General features: G+C 54.1%; 1 protein-coding gene across 1 annotated transcript in view; it reads left to right on the top strand.

Annotated features, from left to right (window-relative positions):
• The first annotated feature begins 1,825 nt into the window (after positions 1 to 1,825).
• Positions 1,826 to 25,502, top strand: part of DCHS1 (dachsous cadherin-related 1) — a 46,998-nt gene continuing 23,321 nt past the window's right edge. The window contains 5 exon segments of the mRNA XM_010727744.3: positions 1,826 to 4,995; positions 22,096 to 22,284; positions 22,610 to 22,841; positions 23,833 to 24,069; positions 24,418 to 25,437. Of these exon segments, the coding sequence (XP_010726046.2) occupies positions 3,244 to 4,995; positions 22,096 to 22,284; positions 22,610 to 22,841; positions 23,833 to 24,069; positions 24,418 to 25,437 (3,430 nt within the window). The 5' untranslated portion in view covers positions 1,826 to 3,243.

Raw genomic sequence — 25,502 nt, 5'->3', positions numbered from 1 at the left:
TTGAAAGTTTTTAGACTAGGGCTGCACTGCAGGCAAGGCTGGACTGTGCTTGGCTTTGGGAAAATCTGGAAGTCTTGAGAGAGACCTGCATGAATGTAGAACAGAAGAGCATATTCCAGCACAGTGAGTGGTGTCCAGCAAAGATGAAATGGGATTCTACATCCTTCCTGATCTGGAGTCTTAAAAACATCATTGGATGAGTCATGGCCCCTCGTGAAGTTTTGGGTATGGCATCAGCAGCATGTGCAGCTTTGATGGAGCTTTTGCACAGCGAGCACTCTGACATCTGTTTGTGGCATGCAGAGTGGGTGCCGTCTTTCCAGCTTCTCTGCCAGTGCCGGGGTGGGCCTGCTTTCCCTTCTCCGTGGCTGACATGAGAAGCGGTGCCACTGGCAGGCTTGCAGGCAGGGGATTCATGCATTGGTCCTTCTGTAGTTCCTCATGCATTTTTTCTAAGCACGGCTCATCTCCTAAGTGTAGTCTCGGCTCTCCCGATGCCTGGGCATATCAGCCCCAGGCCTGGAAGGCATTTCTGTGCATTGCAGCGCCCTTCCTGTCAGCCCCCTTACTGTGGCTCTGGACCCCAGCCTCCTCTCCGGACAGACTGTGATACCCACCGTTCCTTCGGAGGCTCTTGCTGCCATTTGTTACTAGGAAACTCAGTGCCCGGTAGTGGGAGTGGGAGGGGAGCAGGGCAGTCCGGCTCACGTTACACAGGCTGGGCCTGGACCAGTCAAGGCAGCCCCTCGCACTGAGCTATCTGCTAATTGGAAGCAGCTGTTCGGATTTGGTGACTCTGCATCAACTGAGGTTACCGCTGTCTTCCTTGCTGTCCCAACCCTGCAAGTCTCATAGGAATGAAGGGCTGCCAGAACCACGGACGGCCTTCTGCCCATACTGGACCTGTGCAGTCTGGCAAGCAGGCAGTCGCATCTCTTTCCCAGGAGGCAGCAAAGCTGACTGTGCATCCCAGAAGGAGGGAAAGGGAGAAGTTTACACACGTTTTGTCACCCCAGAAACCTGACTTTTCATTACTCAGTTGCTCCAGTGCTCTCAGCTGCTCTTCACGCTCCCCATTCATGTTCCCAGTTTCCCCGTTCCCACAGCAGCGGTCCACAAAGCCTTGCCTCTCTCCCTTCTGCTTTCCGAGAGTGACATCAATAATCAAACCAGGGCGGGTCCTTTTCCCCATATCTGTGCCTTTACCTGTGCCAGGCACTACTCAGGACATTTCAGCTTTATCCCATCCTCAGCTGCTGAGATCCCCTCACTGCATCCCTCTTTTTGTTACTCTACTAGTTTTTCTACTCTCCTTTTACTTTAGTTTTCATTTACCCACCTGCCAGGGCTTTGAACTCTGCCGTGTACCTTCCCATGACCCAAGCAGCCGGGTTACAGTTAGGATGATGTAGTTGCATCACAGATGCAAATCTGGATCCCGTTCTCCCAGTTCTAGGTGCATGTAATTATTCTGGGGAAGTTTCATTAACTCCCAAGAGGAAGAGCAATGGAATTGGCTAGGACCATTGAATTGGTGCAGCTCACCAGGTAGCAGTCCTCAAGAATGTGTAACTTCTTTGGACTTCTGTTCCTGAGAGATGATGAAGATTCGTGTTGCTAGGTGCAAGAGCAGTGTGTGGCATTGCTTGCCACAGGCATCAGGCACTGGGGGTATGCACAGGTTTCTAGTTCCTGTAGCCCACTAAGGTAAACTTTCTTTTATACGTAGGAAACACTGTCACCAACCCACAATTTCTGCAAGAAAATCAACCTAACAGTTGTCCTGAGGTGGGAAAGAGGGCCAACAAATAACGGTACCACATCTCTCAGAAAGGGTTGGCACTGCTATAGAGTTCTGCAGACCAAAGGTTGCCATTTGTAGTCCCCAAACTAGGCAGCACGAGCCACCCCTGTCCCCCCAAGACAGGGAGGTTCTGCCGTCCTACGTCTGCCATGAGCTGCTCCTGAGTGTGGCTGTGGGACCAGCAGCAAATGCTTTCAAGAGAGTCCAAGTGTGAGCTCATGCTGCCGCCATCCCTGCAGACCACTAAGCCTCGTTTACCGGCGGCTCGGAGCGGCACTGGGGCTGGCGTTGTGCACGAGCACTTTGACTGCTGAGCTGCTCTGGCTGCTCACAGGGAGGTGGGCAGAGCCCTGGGGGGCTCACAGCCTTTGGGTACCGCGCGTATGTCCAGCGTGTCCAGCAGTGCTGTTGCTGCAGGGAGCTGCTCCTCCCTTCTTGTCCCTCCCCCACTGCTGCAGTGAAATGAAGCTACAGCAGGGGGAAATGGAGTGAAGGAGCCAGAACGAACAAGGAGCAGCGAGAAGGAGACAAAGGAGGAGAGTGAGCAGTGGAGAGTGCAGGACGGGGAAGGAGCCAGGGCAGCTGGCAGTTCAGAGGGAGTTGCTGCGTTCCTACTGTACCACCACCACCCTCCATGGTACCAGCTTGGGGCATCCACAGATCTCCTTTCCTGGTTGAACAATGGGCTCTGTCTGCCCTGGGAAGATGGGGCTTTATCTTGGGCATTCCCGGCTGTGGGTATGTCCTTTGCAATAGAGCCATTCTGATTTATTGTTCTCTGGATGTAAGCCCATTCCAGTTCTGCTGCACCCCACCAGGGACACCCGATTTGCACTTCGCATTTTTTTGAACCTAAATCCCTGTGGTCATGAAAAGCAAGCTACTGGGGAAGGGGGGTTCGACAGGGTCACTTGTTGGGATCGCTCCCAGTTTTAAGACCATATTTTTCAGGATAGAGAGGTGCTAGGCTGCTGCTTGTCCAAAAATCTCTGTGGTCTTGCAGACACTGTTTCTCAGCTTTGCAGGAAGCATTCAGCTGTTAAAGGCACAGGAACCAGCTGGCTCCGGTGTTGCCAGGAAGGCTGCTAGCTGGGAAGAATACTTGGCTGGGTAGGAAGAAACCGATGTGACAGAGTACCAGCTGGTAACACCAGCACATGGCCAGGTTTGCTCTGCTTCGTGACGTTAGGTGCTGGCCTAGGGCTTCATTCCCTTTCCTTCACACCCTTTGCTCTAACAAATTTTCAAGTCATGAGGGATAAGTGATACAGAGCAATCAAGCAGAAGGTACCTGGCAGGCTTTCCCTCCCCACGTTCTTATTCTGTCCTTCGTTTGCTGCTCTCTCTCTTAACCAGCTTCCTCTGGTCTGCATTCCTTGCAGGATTAAAGAGTGCTGCAAAGAAGATCAAGCAACCTTCTGCTCCGCAAGGTACTAGCAATGGAGCAGATGAAAGGGTCGGCCATGCTTCTGTTGGAGCTGCTAATTCTTGGGGGCCTGAGAGCAGAGAAGGGCTCTGCTGTCCTGGGCACCTTGGATCTACAAATAGATGAGGAGCAGCCAGCTGGCACCATCATTGGGGACATCAGTGCTGGCCTGCCCCCTGGCACCAGTGCCTACATGTACTTCATATCAGCGCAGGAGGGCAGTGGAGTTGCCACTGACTTGTGGATAGATGAGAACAGGGGCATCATCAAAACAGCCCGTGTCCTTGACCGAGAGACCCGGGACCATTACAGCTTCATAGCTGTTACCCCCGAGGGCATCACAGTAGAAGTGAATATCCAAGTTAATGACATCAACGACCACGCTCCGGCCTTTCCCAAGCAACACAGCACTTTCCAGATCCCAGAGCACACACCTGTTGGCAGCAGATTTCCCTTGGATCCAGCCTTTGATGCTGACAGTGGCCTGCTCAATACCCAAGGCTACGTGATTAAGGGTGACAATGTGGGGCAGGCCTTCCGTCTGGAAACACGGCGAGGACCCAACGGGGTCCTGTATTTAGACCTGGTGGTCAGCAATGTCTTGGATCGGGAGAACCGTTCGTCGTACTCCCTGGTGCTGGAAGCCTATGATGGGGGCTCTCCTCCCAGGAGCAGCCAAATGACGTTGGATGTGTCCGTCCAGGACATCAATGACAACGCTCCCACCTTCAACCAGAGCCGCTATCATACTCTCATATCAGAGAATTTGAAACCTGGCAGTAGCATCCTGCAGGTCTTTGCATCTGACGCGGATGAAGGAGACAATGGTGATGTGATTTATGAGATCAACCGGCGACAGAGTGATCCTGACCAGTACTTCACCATTGACTCCCGAACTGGAGTCATCAAACTCAACAAGGGTCTGGACTATGAAGTCAGGAAGGTGCACGAGCTGGTGGTACAGGCACGGGACAGGGCTGTGCACCCTGAGGTCACCACAGCCTTTGTCACTATTCACGTGCGTGACTACAATGACAACCAGCCCACCATGACCATCATCTTTCTGAGCGAAGATGGCTCCCCTCAGATCTCCGAGGGAGCCCAGCCCGGTCAGTATGTGGCACGCATCTCTGTTTCTGACCCAGATTATGGAGAGTACTCCAATGTCAATGTCACTCTGGAGGGGGGGGATGGCAAGTTTGCCCTCACTACAAAGGACAACATCATCTACCTTATCTGTGTGGACCAGCTTCTGGATCGGGAGGAAAGAGACTCCTATGATTTGCGAGTGACAGCGACTGATTCGGGAACACCTCCACTCCGGGCAGAATCAACCTTTGTGCTGCAGGTGATAGATATCAATGACAACCCTCCACTCTTTGACCAGCAGGAGTACAAACAGAGCATCCCCGAGGTTGTGTACCCAGGCAGCTTTGTCCTGCAAGTGACCGCTCGAGACAAAGACCAGGGTCCCAACGGGGAGGTGCAGTACAGCATCAAGCATAGCCAAGACACCCATTCCAGCTGGTTTGCCATTGACCCTGCCACAGGTATCATCACCACTGCTGCCCCACTGGATTACGAGAAGGATCCTCAGCCTCAGCTGACAGTGCTGGCCACTGACAGGGGAACCCCTGCCCTCTCTTCTTCAGCTGTGGTGCTTGTGGCCCTGCAGGACGTCAACGACAACGAGCCGGTGTTCAGGAGTAATTTCTACAACGTGTCCCTGAAGGAGAACACCCCCGTTGGTACCTGCTTCCTACAGGTAGGTGCAGCTGTCAGGAGCTGAGCTTGAGGAAGGCACAGACAGGGTTGGAGATAAGAGACATGCTGCTGAAGGATGTTTGGTGCAGATTTCATGGCTTCCACAGGCAGAGAACTGTTCCCTCGCCGTGAGCAGGAAGCGTGGCAGAGCACTGTTACACGTCTTCTGCATGCTGGGGGACATCTCTGATGCCAGAGGCAGATCTCAAGGAGTCCCTTTGTGCAAAGCACTGTGTTGAGCTCAGCTCACACTGCGGCCTACTCTGCAGGCACTGCTTGCACAAGTGTGGAGCTGCTCTTGTCAGCCCGGAGTACCAGCGACAGTCTGAGGAGCAAGGTCAGGCCTCAGAAGCTGCTTGTGGCAGGACCGGTAACTTCTCTCTCCTTCTGGTGATGGACAGTAGCATTAATTATGCATGACTGCTACTGTTATATTACTTCAGAAGCAGCATCTGTGGGATTTGGGCTGAGAGGCACGTGCTACATCAGTCTCTGTGTAGTGAGAAGCACACGTGAGTCCTGGGGGGGTTGCTGCCACTCTCTTAGCTCTCATGGGGGCTCGGCTGTGCCGGCTCTTCCGTCAGCATGAGCCTGCAGGGTCTGTCAGGGCAGCACAAGGTCTGTCCCTGTGGGACAGGTGGGGCCAGAGCCATGCTGGGACAGAGGTCAGGAGGAGGCTGAGGATGGCAATGGGCTCTGGGACAGGGCAGCAGCGCTGTTGCCCTGGGCGATATGGAGGCCTCAGGTGCTTGCGGGGACAACTCAGCTGCGGCGGCTCCAGCAGAGGCCCCTCTCATTCTCGGAGCCATCCTGCTCAGTCTGCTTACTGTAAGGCAGGAAGGCATTCTGGAAATACAGCTGGCAGTGAAGGCTGGGTTTCTGGCTGCAAGTGCGAGGACAGGCAGGAGGGAGGTGGGACCCTGGAGGAGCTGGGAAGATGTGAGACTGTGGGGATGCCATGAAGATGCTGGTAGGGCCACGGGGCTGGGCCGTGCTGAGACTCGGTGCAGCACGGTTCACTGTGAAGCCATCCTGGCCTGCACAGCCCAGCACAGGGGAGGCACCCGTCCAGCAGCGGCAGGGACCGAGGGGTTGGACGGGTTTCGATGGTCTTGGCTTGGCCCTCGTGTTTCATTTGGAAACAGTGCATCTGGGCTGAGCACAGGTAACTCCCTCGTGGCCTCAGCATAAAGCAAACAGCACACACATCTGCTGCTGCTTCCTCTGAGCCGGGAAATGTGAGAGGATGGGAAAGGAGGCCGGCCAGGCTGCCGACTCAGCACCAGGCCACAGCAGGCACAGGCCAGGCTGAGGAGCTGGCAGAGACGGGGCAAGGAGCCCCGGTCTGAGCTGCCCAGTCCAGCCACCCCTGCCTGGAACTGGAGGGCTTCCATGGGCTCTTCGGGGTCCACAGCAGCCAGCAGCTGGTGCCACATTCCATAGGTCACACGTCAGGTGTGCAGCCCCACAGACCCTCTGTTCCCCCTGCTTGACTTCATCTCTCTGTGACTTCCAGGCATCAGGGCTCATCTTGCCTTAGGGTCCAGACCTGCATAATGCTAATGAGAGCCCAGGCCACAGGCAGCCCTTGCTGACATGTCCTGCAGGACAAAGGCAGCTGCTAAGGCTGACCCAGAACAGAAAGGGTTTTGTTCTCCATCAGACCATCAAGTTTCTAAGCGAGAAACCATGGGAGGACCAGTGCTATTTTTGCACATTGACATCTGCTCTCTGTGGGCAGGACAGAATGATAGGGAGTGGGGAGTCCACATAACTGACCAGGGTACCAGCTGCAAGTCTCCTGCATCCCAGCAACATCCCATTCTCTCCTCCAGGGTGTTCTTTGTGTTTGATGTACAAACAGGGCTGAGCAGAGCAAGTTGCTGGCCTGAGCACCTGAGAAAGAAAAAGAATCACACAGAATCACACAGAATCACACAGAATGGCCAGGGTTGAAAGGGACCTCAAGGATCATGAATCTTCAACCCCCCTGCCACATGCAGGGCCACCAACCTGCACATTTAATACTAGACCAGGCTGCCCACAGCCCCATCCAATCTGGCTTTGAACATCTCCAGGGATGGGGCATCCACAACCTCTCTGGGCAGCCCGTTCCAGCATCTCATAGTAAAGAAATCTCAACATATTTATTTATTACTTACGTTTATCATGGGTCGAGTCCTACAGTAACTGACCCGCATGTGCCTAAGCAAAGGAAATAGCAAACCACAGTTCAAATCTGAGATGAGGGAAAAACACAAGCACAGAAGGAGCCTGAGTAACCAATGAACACAAGACCACCAAACAATAGAGCAGGGGGCAGTCAGTAATCAGTTGTCTCTGTTTCACTGTGTAAACATGAGTTGGTAATACAGATCATAGAGTCATAGAATGGTTTGGGTTGGAAGGGACCCTTAAGATCGTCCAGTTCCAACCCCCTGCTGTAGGCAGGGACATCTCCCTCTAGCCCAGGTTGCTCACAGCCCCATCCAGCCAAGCCTTGAATGCTTCCAGGGGCAACCCGTGCCAGTGTCTCACCACCCTCACAGGAAAGAATTTCTCCCTGATATCTAATCTAGATCTGCCCTCTTCCAGTTTAAAACCATTCCCCCTCATCCTGTCACTACCTGCCCTTATAAAAGTCTCTCCCCAGCTTTCCTGTAGGCCCTTCAGGCACTGGAAGGACACTCACTACAAGGTCTCCTCGCAGCCTTCTCTTTTCCAGGCTGAAGATCCCCAGCCCTCTCAGCCTGTCCCCATGGCGGAGGTGCTCCAGCCCTCTGATCATCTTCATGGCCCTCCTCTGGACTTGCTCCAACAGCTCCATGTCCTTCCGGTGTTGGGGGCTCCAGAACTGGACACAGAATCACCTCCCTCGCCCTGCTGGCCACACTTCTCTCAGTGCAACTCAGGATACCGTTGGCCTTCTGGGCTGCAAGCACACATTGCCAACTCATGTTGAGTCTTTCATCAGCTGACATCCCCAAACCCTTCTCCTCAGGGCTGCTCTCAAGCCATTCTCCATCCATCTCAATCTGTGCTTGAGATTGCCCTGACCCAGGTGCAGGACCTTGCACTTGGTCCTATTGAACTTCATGAGGCTGGCATAGATACTTTAAAGTTCATCAGATCACATTCAAGTGCTGCGTTTACATGATGTGGAACCTTGTTCTGTTATAAATTCACACTGCTGGCTTATATTTGTTTTAAACATTCTGTTGGATTGACATTGTACCAAGCTGCATGTATGGTCAGATATTTTCTTTCTGGGCCTTTCTAACTTTTTAAGCTGAATCAAGTTTTGTCTGTCCTCTGGCAGTCTGCATAAAGCAGAGAGAGTTGTGTAAACCCCATATTGTGAGCAGTGGTTGATTTGACTGAAAGGCGAATGAGATGAGATGGTTGATTATTGACTCCTATATAGATCCAGTATCAATGAATTTGGAACCAGGGTTTACGTATTTCACTTGCACCCATACACACACAATTGTTAGGAAAGAAGAACATCAGCAATCAGAAGCTGACCAACTGCATACGTAGTGTGTATCCCTTTCTTACGATTTTGAGGACAGGTCTGATGAGCTTTGAAGCCCGAGTACAGTTTTGTGATTTGTGGGGCGGGCTGTGCTGCATGTACAGCACTTGGACAGCCTCTGGGGCTGTGCACTACGTAGCCCGACCTGCATGAAGTGCTCTAGGCTAAAGCAGGCTACAGTAATACAGAGTCTTGAGGGATAATCCTGATGCATCGATTATGGCACTGAAGAGGAATATTTGTGAGAGAACACAGGGAGCAGCCACAGACGGGGACCAGAACAGCAGGAGGACTAATGATCACTGACTTTGCTGCCAAGGAGAGCGGGAGGATGCTGCTGTGCACATTCGGTTTCTTGGGACAAGAGCTTTAGCACTAACCTATTTTCAGGTTTTTGCACAACACAGAACAGGCCTTCTCCTCTTCTGAAATAGGAAGACAAGCTTTCTGAGACAAAATGAGGAGATGTCTGTGAGCTAACTGGGGATCCGTGTGAGGGGAGGGAGTGCATCGTGCTCCTGAGAAAGGGACCATCGTGTGGATGAATCTGGGGTGCAGAGGGACAGGGGACATGGGGGAGATGCTGGTACACAGGGAGGTTTTGGGGGAGGTGAGTGCTGTTGTTACCGCCAGAAGAGCTGCATTTGTTCCAAATTCCTGTGAAAGTTATTTCCTTGTGCTGCCAGCAGCCTCCTCCTGGGCTTGGCACAGCAGCCAGCGCCATGATTAATTCAAGTAGCATTTCCCCTGGAGCTGCAGCAGCTTTTCCACTGCAGCCGAGAGGCCCCAGCCCCTTGTGCTCCTCTCCCCCCATGCTCTGCTCCTCCCCCAGCCCCCTCCACAGATCCCTCCTTCCTCTGCTCTGATCCCCAGCCCCCTCACAGCTGCCCCTCTTCCTTCATCTCTGCTTTGGCCCCAGGTCCCCTAGAACTCCCCTTTCTCCTACAGACCTTGCTCACACCCTCCCTCCTCCACGCCACCCGCAGCCCCACACCTGTGCACACTACCCCCCAAAGTGCCCAGCCCTGCTTCTCCCCTCACAGAGCCCCACAGTATGCTCCCCCTCCCCTTCCCTTAGTCTCTGCTCCCTCCTCTTCTCTCCACACCCCTTGATTGCTGCCAGCTGCTGATGTCTGCCCCCAAGGGACCCTTGCTGTTTTACCCCCAGGACAGCTCTCACTGGCAGTGCTCACCCTCACGGGCATGGCCCTGGGGCACCCCAGCGTCTTCTGCTCCCCATCCCTTTCTGCTGTTCTCCCTCTGATACACCAAGCTCCAGTCTTACTCATACGTCTTCGCCTGACTGTGTCCTGTCCTGCTGTGTAGACACAATCTGCCAGCTCTCGCTGCCTGAGCTCTGTGCAGTCAAACTGCAGCCCAGCAACCAACTTTAAAGTCCTTGGCATCAGTGTCCCCCACCAGGTTTCATCCAGACCCTCTGACATCCTACCCTACACTGCTGCTGCCCTGCTTGAATCCCCTTGAGACTTTTTTTGCAGAGTCCTATTTTCTCCCCTGCTCGGCACCCAAACTCTTCTGCTCTGTTGAGGCTTCCAGTGCCCTTTAGCTCTCTGCTGCAGCTCCCATTTTATCTCTCTGCTGCTCCAATAGAAAGAACAGCTGGATGCTTGTGCGTGAGCCTTGCTTATCCTTGTTCTGCTCCTTATTTTCCCCTGCTCTCTGCAGCAGCAAGACTCCCAGGAAGTTTGCACTCACCTTCGGGTTCCTGCAGATCTTGTCCAGCCTCACTCTCCACTGGGATTCTACCTCCCTGCTAGTGTCTGTGATTGCACTGCTTCCCCTCCTTCTCAGAACCGAGGGCTTTTCCACATCTCGGCGCAGCTTCTCCCCTGTTCTCCATACTTACTCTTGCAAGGCTGCAGCAGCCCTGCGTCTTCCCGTGCCTGGACTATGGCTGTGGGGCTGCCAGCCAGAGCCTTGCTGCGCCCTGTAGCTGTGGGATGCAGTGGTGCAGGCACACAGTGCCTGCAGCTGTGCGAGGAGTCCCCCGGATGTGGTGCATCCTACAGCCTCAGGGTCTGACCCTCGCCTCTGCCACGCGTGCTGGACAATCACTGGGGCCGAACCCTGACCCCGTTCATTCCTCTGAGGCCCGAGCATGCTGGAGGCTGAGACACAACCCTGGAGCCAGAGACAACTCCTGAAATAGCAGCCGTGGCCGCTCCCTGGCTGCTTTTAGCTGGTCAGCATCTGTGCCAGGGCTGGGGAGGGCAGGATGCCTGGCACACACTCAAGCAATGGGAGCCGTGCGTGGGATCGTTGACCACACTGGCGCCAGCCTCCCCTTCTCTCCCACCAAGAGCCGTCACTCTGAGGGGCGGGAGCCCAGAGCCAGATGTTTGCCAAAGCCGCAGCGTAACATGTGCGTAGCAGAGATCCAGCCAGGGCAGGGCTCCAGATGAGCTCCCTGCTTGCTGACAGTGCTTACTGGAGATGGGGAGGATAGCCAGAGAATGGCTGCTGAGAAGGACTCCATCCCTTTCATGCACTGCGGACTGTGAAGGGGGGCACGTGGGTGAGCAATAAGGCTGGGAGGGCAGGGGGCTCTGGTATTGCCCTGCAGATGGATCCGATGGAGGGGGAAGCCTTTGCTCAAAGTTGTACAGCTGAAGACTCCAGTACGTGACTCCCTATCCTTCTCCTCTGAGGGAATCAGAAGAGCTCTGTGGTCCATAGACTCCACTCCCTTCCATCCCATCTTGCCAGAGGACTGGGAGGAGGCAGGTGAAATAAGGCCTAAATCCTTTAGTGCCCATCTTTGTCCTCCCAGTTCTCTGTGTACTGGGCAGAGGCACACCTGCTCAGCGCGCTCCTTCCCTCAAAGCAATCATAGCTCCCCGGTATGTGTGCTGCACTTTCTTTTTCCCTAACCGTGCAGCATCTTGCTGGTTTTTTGCCATTCATTTCTGCTACTTCAGCCACAGCAATTCCATGAGGTTCCCCTTCTGCCCAGTTGTGCCTGTCAAGTGACTGCAGGGTACACAAGCAAAATCTCCCAGCAAACTGCAGGAAAGAAGGGTCAGGCAGCAGATGCTGCTGGCTGTGTGCAGGGCTGGTGGAGCAGAGCAGCTCTCTGCTAAGGACTGAAGCTGGCTGGAGGGCTGGAAGATTCAGGAGGGCAGTTGGATGCAGATCACAGACTCACAGAAAGGCAACCTGTGCTGGGGCTGCCCAGGGCCACCACTCCACAATGCCTAAGGGCAACCTGTGCTAGTACTCAGTCACCCGCACAGTAAAGAAGAGCTTCCTGTGTCTGTTTGTGCCCACTGCCTCTTATCTTAAGAGTGGGCACCATAGAAAAGATCCTGGCTCTAACATCTCTGCACTGCCACTTCAGATATTTGTAGATATTTGTATTTTGATGATCTCCAGAGGATCACCTTACCACCTTCCTTCACCTACTGGCAGTGCTGTGCCTCACACAGCTCGGGGCAGCAAGACCCACCTTAGCAGCAAGGGCACATTGCTGGTTCATGTTCATCGTGTCCACCAGGACTCCCAGATCCTTTTCTGCACATCTGCTTTCCATATGAGTGGTCCCAGCACATCCTGATGCTTGGGGCTGCTCCTCCCCAGGGGCAGAACTTCGTCCTTCTTGTTCAACTCCAGGAGGTTTCTGTCAGCCCGTTTCTCCAGCCTGTCACAGTCCCTCTGGAAGCCAGCATGACAGTGGTGTACCTGCCAGTCCTCCCAGCTTTGTTGTCACCTGCAGACTTGCTGAGGGTACGCTGCCCGTCATCCAAATCAGTAACGGAGGTGTGACACAGGACTGGACTCTGGACGACCCCTGCAGTGCTCGTTTCTGGCCTCCAATTAGATTTTGCATTGCTGATCACTACCCTCCATCTTCTACCATTAAGCCCTTTCTCAGCCCTCCTCACTGCCCGCTCATCCAGTCCATACTTCAGCAGCTTGTCTGTGAAGATCTTATGGGAACAGTGCCAAATGCCTTCCTGAAGTCCGGGAAGGCAATATCCACTTGCAGGTGAAGTCTCAGGTGAAGCAGGGATCCATTACCTTGCGCTTTTCCACTAATTCTGTGTTACCAGGTCCCTGAATCACTCAGTAGCAGTCCTTCATATTGTTTTTGAGATCCCTGGCCAAATTCCAATCCATTTGGAAGCTGAATGCAAACAGCAAGCTTTTCATGTATTTACGGTGGTCAGTGATTTCATTGGAAAATGCCCCAGTTGTACTTCGTGAGCCCCTCAGTGATAGCAGCCTCTATCAAAGAAAAATCTTGAAAGCACAGCATCAGGTTCCTCCCCTGAGTTCCTAAACACGTTCTTGGGTCTCCAGGAGCACACGCCATTTCAATTGCATTCATTCTAGGGAAGAAATAGTACATTTTATATTTGTCTCTTTCTCCCAGTTCCTTTTCTTTACCTGACATTTTAATGTAATGATTATGCTTATAGCATGGCCTGGGTTCAAAAGGCCCACAGTGCTCATCCAGCTCCAACCCCTGCTGTGTGCAGGTCGCCAACCAGCAGCCCAGGCTGCCCAGAGCCACATCCAGCCTGGCCTTGAATGCCTGCAGGGATGGGGCATCCACAGCCTCCTTGGGCAACCTGTTCCACTGCCTCACCACCCTCTGCATGAAAAACTTCCTCCTCACATCCAACCCAAACCTCCCCTGGCTCACTTTAAAGCCATTCCCCTTGTCCTGTCACCACCCACCCTCACAAACAGCCGTTCCCCCCCTGTTTATCCGCTCCCTTCAAGCACTGAAGGCCACACTGAGGTCTCCCTGCAGCTTCTCTTCTCCAAGCCAAACAAGCCCAGTTCCCTCAGCCTTTCCTCATAGGAGAGCTGCATATATATGCTACCACCAAACAATGCCATTCTCTTTACTTTTACCATCCTAATCTTTCTCCCTCTGCCTTTCATCCTTTCTCTTCCTCAGTTCCTTCCTGGCACAAAGATGGTAGTTGTGCCAAACAACAGGTACTTTAACATTTTACTGTTTTTGGTGCTTTTCAATTAGCACATTTCTCCTACTGACATGCCTTTTTTATACCAGTATTCACAAGACTGTTGTGATATTCCTAGGTCTAATTACACAGTATCTGGCCATCCACTTAAATAAATATTCTCAGTTCAATGTGCATACAGATTTAAGAACACGCTCATCCTTTTTACAGTTGTCACACACATTTACGCAGTAGACATGGAGGGGCTGTCAGATACACAAAGCATTTTGCTGGGGTTGTCTGTAAGGGCTTACTGCCCTCTCATCCACTATCAACATTTGAGTGTCTTTGTCCCCTCTGCTCATCCTACTTTGGAGCATGGCTACAGCGCTGATTAACAACTGCCTATAGTGAACATTTTATCTCCAAAGGCTGCAGCGAAACACAGCTTTTCCCTTCAGGATGCTGTGGGTGTGAGGCCCCAGACTCCACTGGATCTCTAGGCTGCTTCCTTCAGTAGCACTGTGATGCTCACTCCTGGTTCAGGCTGGTCCACCACACCAAAGGGGCACAACCTCTTTCAGTTCCCCCTGCTCCTTCCACCTCTTGCTTCCGTTGTTCAGGAAGCAAAGTCTTAATTCCCTTCCATCAGCTTTTTCCTTACTGTCTGTGCTGCTGTACAGCATGTTGTTGAGAGCGGCCTTGTATTCTGTTATTCCCCTTGTCTGATGTAAGAAGGAAACAGAAAGGGAAAAAACAAAACAAAACAAGAAACTACCAAACCAACCAAAACAAAACCAAAGCAGTCATGAAATGTATTTCCTAACAACCTTAGAGTCTCCAGCCTCAGAATTCAAGTGTGAACCAGGGCTGAATAATCAATTAATCAAGGGAATAGAATCCTTCTGACCATTGCTCTTCTATGCCTTGGCTGCACGATCTTGGCTAAGTAGTGCATGCTACAGAAAACGTGGGACTGACACTGCACAGGTTTACACTGATCTAAGGAGGCAGCACTGGCTTCCTAGCCCATCTGTGCCACCAGACCCCGCAGGATCAGTCACTGCCAGAGCCAGGCTGCACGGGCCAGAGCCACCCCTCTGCACACAGACAGCAGGGATGCTCCTTAAAGGAAGGCGAGACCTTCCTCCCAACCAAGACCATCCTAGAAGAGGCAGATGGCGGAGAATGATGGGGCCCTGAGAGCACTAATTGGCTTTAATTGCCCTGATTAACCTCACCTGGGACCCCCTGCCCACACCATCTGCCTTTGATTCCAGAGGCTCCATTTAGGATCAGGTTTGGCACCGAAGTTTGTTAGTGTATTTATCTCCAGCCCTGTTCCTAATCCCGCCTCTTAAATAGACCCCAAACCCATGTTTTAGGCAGCTCATCTACTGGGATAGATCCCCTTGGATGTGTATTTTAGCCTTAGCACCAGTTCTCTTTCTGGCCTTACCTACATTTGTCCTTACCTTGCTCTGTCAGAGGACCCTGGGCCCGGCTCATTGCTCATTTTGCCCAGGGCTGTCAGTGGGCCCCGCTAGCAGCACCTGGCTCTGCCCATTATCTTTGGGCTGTGGGGCACTGCCCGTCAGTGGGGGCACTGCCTGTGTTACTGAGTCCTGTCTCGCCTTCCTTTAAGGAGCATCCCTGCTGTCTGTGTGCAGAGGGGTGGCTATGGCCCGTGCAGCCTGGCTCTGGCAGTGACTGATCCTGCGGGGTCTGGTGGCACAAACGGACTAGGAAGCCAGTGCTGCCTCTTTAGATCAGTGTAAACCTGTTCTAAGCCAAATACATCGGATCTCTCGTGGCCCTTGGGAAAGGGCTTCCTGCTTCCTACACCCTCCTCCAGAGAGTATTTATTCCATTTGGCCGTACATCACCTTGGAGCTCTCAGCTCATGCCAGCCAAAGGGGGCTTTACCCTTGCAGAATCCAGAAAGGGAAGCAATGGTATGAAAAACTGACCCCAGAAAACAGCTGAGGCAGAATTCTACATAAAAGAACTTCAGGAGGTGTCCCAGGTTGAATTCAGGGTGTCAGGCGAGGCCAAGGCAGCATGGCAAAAGAGAGGCAGCCTGCAAGTGAGAGTAAGGGAATGGGCAATGGACACAGGAATGCGCACGTTCTGCTGTGTGACACTGCTGAGTGGAGGCTGTGCTAAACCACTGCTGTTGGCACTGGACATTTTTGTGTGTCTGGGTGGCGTACATTCTGCTGGGAAAACCTGCTGGGAATCTGTGTCTGTTGCTGTTCCCCTCAGGATCTCAGCATGCTTTGACTCCTGCTGTGGATTACGGAAGTGAAGGCAACTGCAGACCCCCACAGTGGGGCGTACGTGTTGGGTGTAGTGGGGCAGTATATGTCTTCTGGTCACAAGGCTCTTGTCTTCTTGTAGGGATGCAGGTATTTGAGGAGAACCCAGCTAGTTCTGTAGCCCCTTGCCCATAAGCTTGACAGGGATTTATGGACTGTGTTGCTGGAGCCCTCCCAAACGTCTTGTATTTTCCCACCCCACTGGCACAGGGAAGGAGTATACAGGTTCAGAGGAGGAGCTGTGAGCTGGTCTGTGTATGACTAAGAGAAGATGAGGGAGAGAATCTATAAATGAAACTGACCGGAGTGGCTGCAGCAAATCCAGGGCTATACTGAGTGCCAAAGAGCCAAACAGCAACTGTGGTACAGCAGAGCAAAGTTCCATACAGCCCAGTAAGCTGCCTTTGCTAGTGGCTCTGGGAAAAGGATGCAACAGCTGTATCAGAATCACAGGGTAACTGAGGGCTTGGGGACATGGAATGGTCTCTGGTCCAACTGCCTGCTCACAGTGGGGTCAGCCGTGGGGTCAGACCAGGCTGCACATCCAGCAGTTCCCCAAATTTGTACTGAACACACCTGCACAGATGGAGACTGCGGTGCCTGTGGGCAACCTGGGTGTGGGGAAAGCCTTTCCCCGGATGGAGCCCGGCTGCACCCGCAGCTCTGCCTGTGGATTCTGGTTCCGCTGTGAAGCACAGTGCGGAGCCCGGCTCTGGCTGCGCATAACCTCCCCGTGGGAGCTGGTGGGTTGCTGCTGGGTCAAAGCTCTCCCGAAGGCTGAGCAAGCTCCGGTCCCTCCGCAGCTCCCTCCTCGCAGGGCAACCGTTCCCAGAGTCCCAGCTGGTGGAGCTGGGAGGGATCTCTCGGGGCTTCAGGCCCAGCGCTGCTCCAGCAGGGACACCCAGAGCGGCGCCCAGCTCCGTGTCCCGGCAGCTCTGGGAGATCTCCACGGAGGGGAACTGCGGCCCGTGGGCAGCACGTGGACGTTCTCTGCCACCTCGCTGTGCAAAGTGCGTCCTGCTGTTCGGATCCTGAACTCCACCCCAGGGCCCTCCTTGAACCTGGGGCGGTGTGCCGAGTCTTTTCCCGTGCCTGCGTTTCCGCAGACCGGCGGCGGTGTCAGATGTGGTTCGGCGGGCGCCGAGCGGAGCAGGGGCCGATCCCATCCCCTGCTCCTGGCAGTGCCCCGAGCACGCAGAGCAGATGTTCGGCAGCAGAGGGCCCAGGGCAGAGCCCCGTGGTGCTGCGCTGCCGCTCGGCTCCAGGCAGGGCACAGCTCTGAGCCCCGTCCTGAGCCCACCCACCCACAGCCTGTTTGCCCAGCTGCCCATAGCATCGTGCCTTGGGTGTGAGGACTGCGGGACGCAGTGCCCGAATCCTCGTTCAAGGCAAGGCCGTTGTCATCCCCTGCTCTTCCTTCCCTGCAGATCTGGGCCCTGGATCAAGCAAGCAGTCTACTCAGCCTTCTCTCATACGTGGACAAACATATACTCTGGGAGGATCTCTATGATTTTTCCACAGACCAAAGTGAGTTGGACTCAACAAGGCAGCTCCCTCACTCATCCTTTCAGTCTTTTTTTGAAGCTGATGTGCTTTCTCCCCTCATCTCTGCCAAATTTGAAAGAGCAGTTCTGAAAGTCCATATCTGTGATCACCCTTGGATGCAGCCTGTTGGGTGGGATCCATGGATTCTTATTGGTTGAGTTCACTGAAAAAAATATTGACTTGTTTCTAGTCTCTTTCTAGTAGTTCTCCAAGCTGTTTCATTAAGCATGGAGGGCCTGGGAGACTTTTTAGGTGAAGGTTGAGGTGAAGGAAGCATTGAGCATCAGTCTTATTTGTGTCTGCTGTGACCACAACCCACCCACCCTATTCAGCAGTAGGCCGTTGTTCAGCTCTTACTGCCAACGTAGTGCTAGAAGCTCTTATCATCCTCAATTTTCTTTGCAAGTCTCAACCCCACTTGAACTTTGACTTTCCTGACACTACCACTACATTCCTGGGCAATGTTTATAAATTCTTTCTTTGTAGCTTGCCTCCCATATGTTGCCTTTTTGCAGCTCTGCCCCAAGGTCTACGCTTAGCTGAGGCAGTGTTTTTCACAAGTACTGGTATGGGCTGCTCTTGTGCCTGGAGGATGCTGTCCTGGAGGCTTAACTGCTTTCTTGAGTTCTTCTAGCCTTTATAGTTGGGATGCCGTACATCTACCAGGTCCCCGTGGAAGCTGAGGTCTTGCTTTGTCTGAATCCTGGTACTCCTTCCTTGCTCCCTTTAGCATCCTGAACACTACTATTTCATGGTCGCTAGATTATCATCACATCCTCAGTCAACTCTTCTTTGTCAGCAAACAGCAGATCCAGCTGTGTGTTACCCCTCCTTGGCCTGGGAAGCTGAAGTTCTCTGTGGGAGAAAACTGGGGTCTGATCTGGAGATGTCCCTCAAGAGCTGCTGCCTCCTTGGCACACTGTCTCAGCTTCAACTCCAGGGACTTACTGGGTCGTCATCGGAGTCTTTGTGCTTTAAGTCCTGTGCTGGATTTCTCACTGAATGTGATTCTTTACTTACACAGTTCAGCATCACAGTACCCAGAATCAAGGAATTCTAGAGCAAAGTGCATTTTTGTTACGCTGCTGGAAAGCAATGAGCTCTGGCTGGCCCTGAACCAGAGTGCTGTCAGCACACTTCCGTAGGTTGGGGCCACAGGGTCACAGGGGCTGGAAGGGACCTCAAGGATCATCGAGTCCAACCACCAGCTAAACTGTCCCTACAGGAGGTCACACAAGCAGGCATCCAGACGGGTCCTGAATTTCTTCATAGAAGGAGACTCCACAACCTCTCTGGGCAACTTCTGCCAGTGCTCTGTCACCCTTTCTGTAAAAAAACTTCTTCTGCTTGATAGTACGGAACTTCTCTTGTACAAGTTTTAGGCCACTGCTCTTTGTCCTATTGCTGCATACCACCGAGAAGAGCCTGGTCTCATCCATTTACCTCCCACCTCCCTTCAGATGTTCAGAAACGTTTATCAGATTCCCTGGTGAGAAGAGCTGTGTTGCTCTTCTTGTGGGCTGTCCTGCAACAGAGGTGGCAGACATGAGGAGAGGCGAGGAGTGCCCCAAGTCCACGCTGTGCCCTCCAGCACCCAGTCAGGAGCGAACTCTGCACATCTCCCAAAGAACTTCGGGGCACTATTGATGTCTGGATAAGAAGTGGTGGAGGAAGCCAACAATACAGGGTGGTAAAGGAGAGATGCTGTGGGTGACAACAGAAAGGACCAGTCAGAGAATTCATGCAGCCATCCGTACAGAGCCTAGGACACGGTGGAGCAGGGTGGGACACAAGAGTATGGAGGTACGGTAGGGCTGAGGTATGCTGCAGGACATAGGAGAAGTGTAATAGCCTGTTACAGACCGGACCTGGCTGTGGCTATCATGGTGTGCAGTGCTGGGAGACACTGCATGCAGACAGGGCTTGTGCTAGAGCTCTGTTCCCAGGCAGTCACTGCTTCCTGAGGCAATGCAACAGGGTGTGAGGCCGACTGCCAAGCACACATGAATGGGGAATGTCCCTGAGTATGCCTTGGCTCTACACCCAAGTAGATGCCGGCCTCTGATGCCAGGCTGCCTTGAGGCACCCCTGCAGGGAGATAGCTCCAGGTACAGAGAGCATCCAGGCAGATAGTGTTACGCTGTGTAATAGTGAGAGCTCGTCTGCTTCTTCCCAAAACCCCACCCAGTCCCTGTGGCAGAGAGCTGGAGTTCAGATAACTTCCTCTGTCCCGAACTGTCTTAGGACAGAGACTGTCAGAGTATGGGGAAGGTTGGGCTGTTCTGGAAATACCAGCATCCCTGGCCAAAGAAGCCTACAGGAAACAATGTACTGTGCTGTAGAGCTTCTCACTGTACAGTATTCTAAAGCAGTTGACATGCATTTTAGAGTATTTTGGGAGTGATAAGCAGTTCATTTTGAAGGAAAGACCTTACTAATTTGCCACAGGGTGCCCATCCCAGCCATCATAGCAGCTTAACCATTTCAGGTGTGTTTCCATCTGCAGTGGCTTTGAATGCTCCCAGTTAAACTCTATCACGACACACAGCTGGAATGCAGTGAAACAGGGCAGTTTCAGCAGTGTGAGAGGTCAGATTTATACTCTCAGATGAGCAACCCCAGCTGCTGCTAACTGTCCTTATCGTTAGATCCCTGACTTAACACCCTCCTCTTGCTCCCTGACAGCCTTAGCTTGATGTTTGGGTCTCTAGATGGGTTCTGATCTGAATGACACAGGTTTATAGTCATCCCATCCAGATTCATGCTGCACTTCACCTGTGGCCCTTTGAACCAGATACTCAGCCTCTGCTGCACATAGTGACCATATGCACTCAGTGGCTTCAGCCCAGCCTGTCCCACACCGCTCTGCAGACAGCCAGGCCCTGCTCTGAACTCCCTGTGCCAGAGCTTCATGGTAGAATCATCATAGAATGGCTTGGGTTGGAAGGCATCTCAGAGATTATCTAGTTCCAACCCCCTACTTTTGACAGGGTTGCCAACCATTAGAGCAGACTGCCCAGAAACCCATCAAGCCTGGCCTTGAACACCTCCGAGCATCTGTAACCCAATGCTGCTGTGCTGCATGGGAGGGAGCTGGGAGTGGGGAGAGGGAAGAAGTTGAACAGAGGGGAGGCAGTGGGGTCGGTTCCTCAGAGCGTGTTCTGGACAAGCTGCTGTCACAGCACCTGAGGCTCTGAGCGCTCCGCAGCTGGAGCGGGAAGGAGAAAGGAGGAATCCTGTTCCCTGGTGCATCTTCCAGCTGTGCCATAGGGCTGAGGAGCAAATCCATTCCCTCTGCGAGGAGCACAGCGTTCACTGCGCTCTCAGCTTCTCCCCCTCCCCTGCAGGGGAGCCCAGGCCTCCAGGCAGGACAGGCGGGGGTGCTGCAGGTGCTGACTCCCCTCCTGGGGGCTGTGGGTGCTGGGCCGGAGAGCTGGCGAGGGGCTCCCCCAGCTGCTGCCTCTACTCCCGGGGCAGGAACACGAGGTCTGATGAAGGGGATGTGCCTCCTCCGCCTGCTTCATTTTGTGTTCCCTGGCCCGGCAGCCTCTGCGCTCTCCGGTTGTTCCTCCATCTCCGAGGATCTGGTAGTGGCTCAGGTTGGGGGCCCTGCCCGTAGGAAGGAACTGTTTGCAGCCCCCAGCTGGGCCCTTTCCTTGGCGCGTGTGCAACGTTCCTGCGCTTCTTGCTCACGGGAGCCGAGGCCCCAGCGCTGCTGCTGGGAGGAGCTGTGGCTGACGAGGCCTGAACTCCACTTCACCCGGGCCTGGCCCAGCTGCCTCCCTCCTGGCTTCGTGCTCCAGCTTTGTTCTCTTCTCAGAGCTCCCAGCTGGTGGACGAGCCACGGACAGTGATGCTGCGGTCAGGGGGAAGCTGCTTTCTGCTAGCCTGAGCTGCAAGGAACCCAAGACAGAATGGGAGCTTGCAGGCAGGAGCTGTTTTAATCCCCTTGCTGTGACTCTAACTGCTGCTGTAAATCCTGTGCCACAGGTTTGGGTGGGCCTGGTTGCCAGAGGGCAGTGCCAGCCCGTTGTACTCCTTGGAGCCCAGGGCTGCTGGGCACAGAGCTCTGAGGACAGGATGGACCCTGGGGCATGGGGAGGAGGGTTTTCTTCCCAGTTTAAGACGAGCTTGCAAAAGAGAACGAGCAGAAGGCCACGTCCAGCAGCTGCGAAAGCATGAGTTGTCTCCGGCTGGCTGCTCAGGCTGGGTGCAGTGGGGATGCTTGGCTGATAGATCTTTGGCATCTGTGCTTTTCTGCACCCCCTCCCTTACAACCTTTTTGTTTGCCAAGGGAAGTCAGTGGATCTGGGTCGTGGATGTTGCTCCAGTGGTGCAAGAACAGAGGTTACACCTGGAACAAACCGCCTCTGGTGTGCAGACATCTGTGGCAGCACTGCAGACAGCGAGCATGGTGCAGCTCTTATGAGTCTGACAGCCTGTGCTTCCCAGCCCTGTGTCTTCTGGGGACGTGCCAGCATAGGCTGACCCCAGCAGTGTGTGCCCCGCTGCTGCCGGCACATTGCTCCAGGCACCCATGGGCCCTCCGCTGCGGTGGAAGTCACCTTGTCTAGGACAAGAATGGCAGGGCTGAGGCATAATGGTCAGTGTGCTTCACTGTGGCCAGCTTTGAGAGCTGCGCAGCGGTTGTGGGCTGTGGGATGGAGGGCAGCAGTGGGTTGTGGAGGTGGTGGTGGGCTGGGTCCATCTGCTCGGGCTGGTGGTCTCAGCAGTGTCACCTCGCTCACGTACTGCCTTCCCCCATCCAGGTGACAGCCACCGATGCCGACAGCGGCTTGTTTGGGACCCTTTCCTACTCTCTTGGCTCTGGCATCGGCAGTGTGGTCCCAACGCAGTTCGGCATCGACAAGCACACGGGGCATCTGTGCACTGCGCAGCCTCTGGACCGCGACGAGGGCACGTCTGCCTACGATTTCACCATCACTGCTGTCGATGGGGTGAGTGCTGCAGAGCTCATGGGTGTACAGTGCTGCTGTCTCAGCACCATACAGAGGATATAGTTGCTCTTGCCCTGTTCTCTGCCCCATCTCTAATCACTGAGATTAGAGGGCAGTGAGGTGCTGGAACAGGTTGCCCCAAGAGGTTGTGGATAACCCATCCCTGGAGATGTTAAAGGCCAGGTTGGGTGGAGCCTTGGGCAACCTGGTCTAATACTTGATCTAGCAGTTGGCAACCCTGCCTGCAGCAGGGGGATTGGAACCTGTTGATCCTTGAGATCCCTTCCGATCCAAGCCATTCTATGGTTCTATCGTCCTTCCACAGGGTGGCTTGAACTCCATGGTGTATGTGAAGGTTTTCCTGGAGGACATAAATGACAATCGGCCGGTGTTCTACCCACTGGAGTATGCTGCCAGCATCAGCACACAAAGCATGCCGGGTACAGCTGTGCTGCGTGTTACTGCCCACGACAAGGATGAGGGGATGCATGGCAAAGTGACCTATCGCATTGTCCTGGGGAACTCCCCCCCCCTCTTCTCCCTCAACAAGGACACAGGTGAGAGTGAACTCACGGCCAGCCAAAGGCAGCACCAAGCAGAGCAGCGTGATGCATGAAGATGTGAAGACTAGCCTGAGAGTTACTGCTTGGCCATTTCAGCTGTGCAAGATGCTACCAGAATGTCTATTTTGTCCTTGTTCCAACTTCTTGATCCTCTGGCTGCCCATTCTCAACTTCTGACTCCTTATTTCTTCTCTTTGCTCTCTTCTTCCCTCTTCTTCAGTGTCATCTCTGACTCACTATACCTTTCCTCCTGCACAGTGCTTGCTTTGCCCCATCAAGCTGTATCCTGCTTGGTTTTTTGCCCCTGCCTAATTCCCTCCTCTCACTGCTCAGTTTACTCTCCTCCCTTCTATCGCTCTCCTAGTCTAACCTTTCTCGTTGACTTCTCAGTGCCTGCCTTCTTTGGCCACCAAAGCCAGAACAGTTTCCGCCTGGGGAAATGAGTACATGGTTATGTGATGCCAGGGGCTCTCAGAAGGACAGGATGGTGTTCTGTGCTCACTACAGGCACCAGGTCTCCCCACACTAGTCCCCAGATTGCCAGAATGTGTCTGGGATGAAACAGGCCTATTGGCTACCGTTACACAGGGCAACCTCCTTTGTAGGGCCTGTCTGGGAAGGTCATTCAGCTCTGTAATTCTTCCAGGAGCCGCCTCGCAGCCCAGAACCAACCTGTCCTTGCTAGATTCTGGCCCTCACACTGTGCCCCACCTCTGAAATCCTACTCCATCCTTCCCCTTCTGCAAGATTTTCTCTCTGGCTTGCTTACTGCTGCCCTCATAGCTGCTTAGCTTGGGGCTGGGCTTGAGATCAAGAAGGGAGAATATGGGGAGCCCTCCCCAGGAAGATTTGTCTTCTTTGCTCCAATTCTTCCACGGCCAGTTGCCCTGTGACACACTGCCCATTTCAGTTTGTTTGTTCCTTTGGTGCTGGATGATGGGCAGGGCTGTGGGCACAGTGCACTCTGAACTGCTCTCTTTCCTAGGTGTCATCTCTCTCTCGTGGTCCCTGAGCGGTAAAGCCAACACCCTTGTGCAGCTGGTGATCTCTGCAGAAGATGGAGGGGGCCTGCAGGCTCAGCCGAACGCCCGAGTGAACATCAGCATCGTGGAGGGCACGGTCTCACCCCCCGTCTTCGAGCAAGCTCAGTACTTCTTCACAGTGCCGGAGGACACGCTGCAGGGCGCCAGCGTGGGGGCTGTCCGTGCCCAAAATCCTCCCGGTACGGGTTTGGCCCTTTCCTATGCAGCTGTTTTCACTGTCCCTGCATTGTCTCAAAGCACCGATACTACATTTCCTCAGAGAGCAGCACCATCCTGGGAGCTCCGTGCACACACAGATGCACACACACGTGAACGCGCACTCCGTGTCACTCAGCTGCGGTGCCTGCTCCCACGCATGCTCATGTGTGTACACACGTGTGCCCATGCATCACACACACGTGCACACTGCTGCTGTACACCTCCAGAGCAGAGCCTGCCCCGGGCAGCACTGTCCAGCTCTTCTACTCCCATAATGGGCTGAGAGCCATGTTCACGAATAATTCCTGTTTTCACTGCCTTGCCCGCAGGTCATACGGATGACATCTTTTATTCCATCTCCTCGGGGGATCCCCATGGCTACTTTTCCATTGACTCTGACTCTGGGCAGCTCCGCACCAGCTTGCCTCTGGATCACGAATCTCAGGCAGTCCTGGTTCTGGATGTCCAGGCCCGAAGTGGTTCCCCCCCGGCCTACAGCAACACCCGTGTGAAAATCTCTGTGTCAGACGTGAATGACAACGCGCCAGCATTCCCATCTCCTTCTGACTCCATTCTGCTGCCAGAGGCCACTGAGCCCGGGACTGCAGTGTACACTTTGCAGGCCGAGGACCGTGACAGCGGTGCCAATGGCCAGGTGAACTTTGAGCTGGTGTCGGGGGGCGAAGGCACCTTCAGCGTCGAGCGCTCCTCGGGGGCGGTGCGGCTGGCCGGGGTGCTGCAGTATGAGGCCAGTGCAGCCTACAGGTTGGCCATTGTGGCCCGAGACAGCGGCGTGCCCCAGCTCAGCTCCACCTTCACACTCCTGGTGCACGTGCAAGCTGAGCATGACAACGGGCCCATCTTTGACACACTCACCTACCGTGTGGAGGTGCGGGAAGGCGTGCCCGTCTCCACCCGCTTCCTGCAGGTGCGGGCCCTGGCACGGGATGCAGAGGCCGTGACCCTGACTTACCACCTGCGTGCAGATGGAGACGCTGCCAGCTTTGGCATCACGTCTGAGAGTGGTTGGCTGTATGTCAAAAGTGCCCTGGACCGGGAGACGCGAGACCTGTATGTTCTCACAGTGCTGGCGTCGGCGGGAGGCGGCGGCTCGGGGGGGGAGGCCCGGAAAACGGGCACCAGCACCGTACGGATCAGCATCACTGATGAGAACGACAACAGCCCCCGGCTGAGTGAGGAGCGGTACTTCTTCACTGTTCCTGAGAACCAGGCTCCCGGCAGCAGTGTAGGGAGGGTGATGGCAAGCGATCGGGATGCTGGGCAGAACAGCCGTCTCACCTACCGCCTGCTGCAGCACGACTCCAATTTCCTCATCCACACACAGACAGGTGAGAGTCCCCCTGGCTTCCTGGGCTGATTGAGGTGAAAGCTCAGAGCACGTCAGAAGTGATGC

The sequence above is a fragment of the Meleagris gallopavo genome, unplaced genomic scaffold, assembly GCF_000146605.3.
Source record: "Meleagris gallopavo isolate NT-WF06-2002-E0010 breed Aviagen turkey brand Nicholas breeding stock unplaced genomic scaffold, Turkey_5.1 ChrUn_random_7180001936585, whole genome shotgun sequence".
NCBI classification, from domain to species: Eukaryota; Metazoa; Chordata; class Aves; order Galliformes; family Phasianidae; genus Meleagris; species Meleagris gallopavo.
Note: the sequence above shows the minus strand (reverse complement) of the source record. Positions and strands in the feature narration are given on the sequence as shown.